At 40.9% G+C, this 5499-nt stretch overlaps 1 protein-coding gene across 1 annotated transcript; it reads left to right on the plus strand.

Moving 5' to 3' along the window:
- The first annotated feature begins 2207 nt into the window (after positions 1-2207).
- On the plus strand, positions 2208-3179 carry LOC119214814 (olfactory receptor 2AT4-like). The gene has a single exon (XM_037466593.2). The coding sequence runs from the start codon at positions 2208-2210 to the stop codon at positions 3177-3179; it is 972 nt and encodes a 323-aa protein (XP_037322490.2).
- The last annotated feature ends 2320 nt before the right edge of the window (positions 3180-5499 follow it).

Consider the following 5499-nt stretch of genomic DNA (forward strand, 5'->3'; position numbering starts at 1 on the left):
TAAAAGTTCGAACTGAGCATGAAAAGCCTCCCAGTCCGACTTCCCCGCATATTTCGGCGTTTTTATGCCCACCGGCACTCGCGGTCCATGGGCGCCGCCATCTTTGTTTACGCTTTCTCCATGCACGTTCCCGGGCAGCAATTTCATCCGCGCCGCGCAGCTAGCTTCAGCGCTAGCCATCGCTAACCCAGGACCCGCAGCGGACGTTGGCGGCTGCAACGTACGCTCCATCTCTCCCCTTGGACTGTCCACGGCAAAACGTTGCCCTCCCATCACCTGAACATGACGCGGATATCCGTACTCGCTGTCCTCTTCCTCCTTCTTAACACGGAAACCTCTGCCAAAGGAACGCTCCATTTCCACCCGACAAAGTGTCCTCCAACCGTAGTCCGCCAAAGCCCGAGCGGTCGACCACGTTATCAGGATTAGATTAAGTTTACTTCTGACACCAGTTGTAGCGTTCCGTGCCAATAAGGAGTCAGGTTTATAATGAATTGGGTTTATTCTCTTCACACCAAACAAACCAGGTCTTCCAGCACACCCAACCCCCCAACATTCGCGCCCAAAATCCCCGGAAGGGGCGGCACCCCAACCCTGGTCCACGCGACACTAACAGTAACAGAACCATATACATATTGGAACTTCAGACACGCTACAATATTTTAAATGAGCTAGCTAACCAAGTCTGACCTTCTCCATCAATGTTAATTCTATGAACTTTTTATTAACTTTACTATGAATTTCTAACAGGGCTGTTTTCAACTACAATATAAATATCAAACTATGAATTTGAATATTGTATAAACATGATAAATTATGAATATATTTTAACAAGGGTACACTTTCCTCAAGAGAGCTTTATTTTTGAAACCTCACAAAAACATTTACACATGAGTGTATGATACTGCAGGTACTTAAACGTTACCTTGCTCCCAAGGATGGCCCCTTGGAGCCAGAGGAAGAGGCAGCGGAGGACGGTCGGCGCAGCGCGTCACAGACGGGGTACACATAGGGTGCCAACTCTCCCAACCCCAAATCATGGACACTTTCGCTGACGGGGGGGTGCTAGCGGTCGACGGGGGAGTGCTAGCACAATCTTTTTTTTCCTTGCAGCGCCAGCCTCACTGCTCATTTTAACAGATAGGACCGCTCCGCTCGGGCCACTCGGCACCCGCGAGCACACACTGGTCTGATGCGTCACAACTTCACAACAACCGGGACGCTATCCATGTTCGATCGCGCTGTTATGCCAACACTTCTGGTGGACGCTTCTTCGTTGGTGTTCAGCGGTTTCTATTTCCGGTCGGCGCCGGCGGACTTTTAAACTTTTTTAAACGATACCGGGTAATTCTAGTCATGACCAGAGGAGGTAGACATTGTCTAACAATTTAAGCCATTAAACTCAATAACCAACAAGCTATCGAATGTCATGCAATAAAACAGGAAGCAGATCCAAACCGTGACACAATCCCTCCTCACTAATACTTCAGGCACACATGGGGTTTGTTAAAGTGCAATTGTTTACTCCTGTGGGACATATGTTGCATCAGAATTATTAAATTAATGTTTTTCTAAAGAACCATAATGATATGTGAAATGATAGGAGTGTTCTTTGTTATGCATAGCATGTACAGTATGTTGCGCATGAGGAACAGTTAAATATTAATTATTGGTGAGAACAAATATGTTAGCAAAGTATTAGCTAAAGTCCGATAGTGATGAGGCAAAAGTTAATGTTAACCTAAACTTTTATTTTGTTACTGATGGGTATCTTACCTAACTGATTCTAACACTTTAGATTTAGCAGGTGCAGACTATATACTCTTAACTTTAAAGAGATACAACAGTTTCCACAATGAGCAACAGGAGAGTTAGTGATCTACAGAGAATACATGGAGGTGGATATGGACCTTCATCACAAGTCACGCTTCCCAAAGTGTTTTAAGGAGCTGAGTTAGCAACCGACTCGGCAGAATATGCTGCCAAACGGTTTGAGATAGGTAAGCTTGAAAGAATGAGTGCTAGAAATTGATATTGATTTGAATGTAATACAGTTAACTGGTTCATGAAGAAAGAATTATACTTTACCTAACTAATAATACATAATTGATATTGCTAGACTGGACTAGTGTTAAATGTTTGAGATGATGTTTAATTGTTGACTCATAGCCCTCATGTTTCCTTTTCAGTGAAATTTCTGCTTCATAATGCCAGACTTAAATCACAGCACCGTGACTGAATTCATCCTTACTGGATTCCCTGGACTTCATCCAGAGTACCGAGGCCTTGTTTCAGCAATATTGTTCTTGATTTATGTCTTAACTTTAGTAGGCAATGTTACAATTCTTTTTTTATTTGCAACCAACCATAGTCTCCATAAGCCAATGTATTATATCATTCTAAATCTAAGTACATGTGACATCCTTTTTAGCACAACCACCTTACCTAAGATTATCAGTAAGTATTGGTTTGATTCAGGAACCATTTCATTTACTGCTTGCTTTGTCCAAATGTACTTTGTTCACTATCTTGGAACAGTGAATTCCTTTATTCTCTTCCTGATGGCTTTAGATAGGTATGTGGCGATTTGCCATCCTCTGAGATATCCCATTATTCTAAAAAACTCCACAATTTTAATTCTCAGTATTACAGCATGGGTTCTATCCCAGCCAAGCAATTTAATGATAACTATTAGGGCATACCCTCTCCCGTACTGTGCCTCAAACATCATCAACCACTGCTACTGTGATCATATTGGCATAACAATCCTGGCGTGCACTGACAGAGCCCCTTATGGGTTTCCTGCTTTCTTCTTTGCAATGTTTAGCTTACTTGGACCCCTGGCATTTATAATGTTCTCCTATTGCTCTATAATTCTAGCAGTACTTAAAATTTCAAATATCAATGGTCGTGAAAAAATTTTGTCCACTTGCAGTACTCAGCTAATTATAATCTCACTGTATTATATACCAAGATGTTTTGTGTATTTAGCCAGCAATGTTGGCATTCAATTTAGTGCTGATATGAGAATAGTAATAATCATGCTGTACAGCCTTTTGCCCCCAATGATTAACCCACTTATTTATTGCTTGAGAGCTAAAGACATGAGAGAATGCTTGTGGAAGCAATTTGATAGACACATCATTCAACAAAAGACACAAGTTTCATCAATTAACTGATAAACCGATGCATTCATCAATTTTCTTTTTATTCTGCCTATTTAGCCTTTTCTATGTGCGACAACTAGACTGTTTCATTCCAAAACAAATACGGCAGTCTATTACCTACTCCCTCTTAAAAGAAACATTCTTTTTTGTAACATCGACGACAGAAATGTACTTATCTCTTTTTCCAGGTACCACCGGTAAAATAAATGCTGATCAAGTTTCTGTTCTACTATTTTATGGTTGTCATTGTCTTTTTGGTATTCACTTAAATTATTCTTTAGAGCAGGCACTTTGACTAGGGATGTTTGAACAAACAATTTCCACAATATTTACAAACTTTCAAGCAATATTGGTACAAATTTGTTGTATTTGGCTAATGTAACACGATTGACTAAAACCACAATTACTAATCATTAATTATTATTGACTCAAGAATTTGTTCAGTATTTCAATTTTTGGGGATTTTTTATTAATATCGTCGACCTTCAAGGCCACTCTGCGAGAAGAATCAAGACATTTAATTTGACAATCTCTCTTTCACAACACCTCTGTGTATACTTCTATTTTCTTTAACATATCTTTTAATTTTATTATTATGCAAAAAAACAGCTTGATGTACTCAATGACGCGACAAGGAATAAAAGACACACATGGCTTAAACACAATGGGAAGGTGAAGGTGATGAGACACAGGTGGAAAAAATCAGTGACATGGCAGACAATCACAGGGGATCACAGGCCAAGGCGGGAAGTGAAGGAACAGGCAGAAACAACAAAAGGAAACAAGTCAAACAAACATAAAAAAAATCATCTTAATAAAATAAATCAAAACATATTCAGAAGACAATGGAATGGTTTAATTCTATGAGGGGCCGTTTAGGACCATACTGAGACACTCTTACAAGAGTGGACAAGCTATCGAATGTCATTCTGATCCTCAGGGTAGGTAACGTTATGATGTAAATTTAATCCACTAAAATTTAATCCACTAACATTAATCCCATGTTGTGTGCTGAGAGAGCACCATTAAACACTGGGGATATAAACACTCCCTCCTCACTAATACTTCAGGTACACAGTTGGGGTTTGTTAAAGTGCAATTGTTTACTCCTGTGGGACATATGTTGCATCAGCATTATTAAATTAATGTTTTTCTAATGAACCATAATGATATGTGAAATGATAGGAGTGTTCATTGTTATGCATAGCATATACAGTATTTTGTGCATGAGGAATAGTTAAAAAAATTAATTATTGGTGAGAACAAAAATGTTAGCAAAGTATTAGCTAAAGTCTGATACTGATGAGGCAAAAGTTAACGTTATCCTAAACTTTTATTTTGTTACTGATGGGTATCTTACCTAACTGATTCTAACTCTTTAGATTTGGCAGGTGCAGACTATATACTCTCAACTTTAAAGAGATACAACTGTTTCCACAATGAGCGACAGGAGAGTTAGTGATCTACAGAGAATACATGGAGGTGGATATGGACCTTTGTCACAAGTCACGCTTCCCAAAGTGTTTTAAGGAGCTGAGTTAGCAACCGACTCGGCAGAATATGCTGCCAAACTGTTTGAGACAGGTAAGCTTGAAAGAATGAGTGCTAGAAATTGATATTGATTTGAATGTGATACAGTTAACTGGTTAATGAAGAAAGAATTATACTTTACCTAACTAATGATACATAATTGATATTGCTAAACTGGACTAGTGTTTAATGTTTGAGATGATGTTGTGGCAAACCAGGGGGAGGAACAAAGCACTTGGGGCGGAGCCCCAAGCTCCGGTTGGGGGAGGTGATAAGGGGGATTTATTATCCTGTGCAGGTGCTCCAGCCACTGGGAACGTGGCACTGGTCACACCTGCGGCCTATCTGGTAATCAGAGCAGACCCTAGATAAGGAGAGGAGAAGAGACCGGACGGGAGCAGACGTCGGAGAGGAGGTAACCCCCAGGACTCACTGCTCTACTCTACTCTGCTCCTAACAGGACAAGGAAGCGGGCGCCACGTAGGAGGAGACGCCACATATTTCAGTTTGGAAGCCGGTTGGAAGAGCCGTAGTTTTTGACCTTTTTGGACCCTTTTTGTTTGCATTTGCTGTCTGAGTTTCTTATTTTACGCCCGAATCTGGCCTCACTCCCCCTGGGTTACCACATTTTGGTGGAGAATGCGGGCATGACGGTCTGTCGCTAAAGATTCAGGCTAAAATAGGTACTCCGAGAGAGACAAGGAGAACCATGGAGAATGCACTGACACAGCTCATCCAGACCCAAACCCAGCAGGCCCAGAGTCTTCAAGCCTTACAGGACGCCATCACTACTCTTGGACAG

Source organism: Pungitius pungitius, chromosome 3, assembly GCF_949316345.1.
Source record: "Pungitius pungitius chromosome 3, fPunPun2.1, whole genome shotgun sequence".
NCBI classification, from domain to species: Eukaryota; Metazoa; Chordata; class Actinopteri; order Perciformes; family Gasterosteidae; genus Pungitius; species Pungitius pungitius.

Coding starts and splice junctions, on each gene's coding strand:
- LOC119214814 (XM_037466593.2), top strand. CDS start 2,208: ATGCCAGACTTAAATCACAGCACCGTGACTGAATTCATCCTTACTGGA.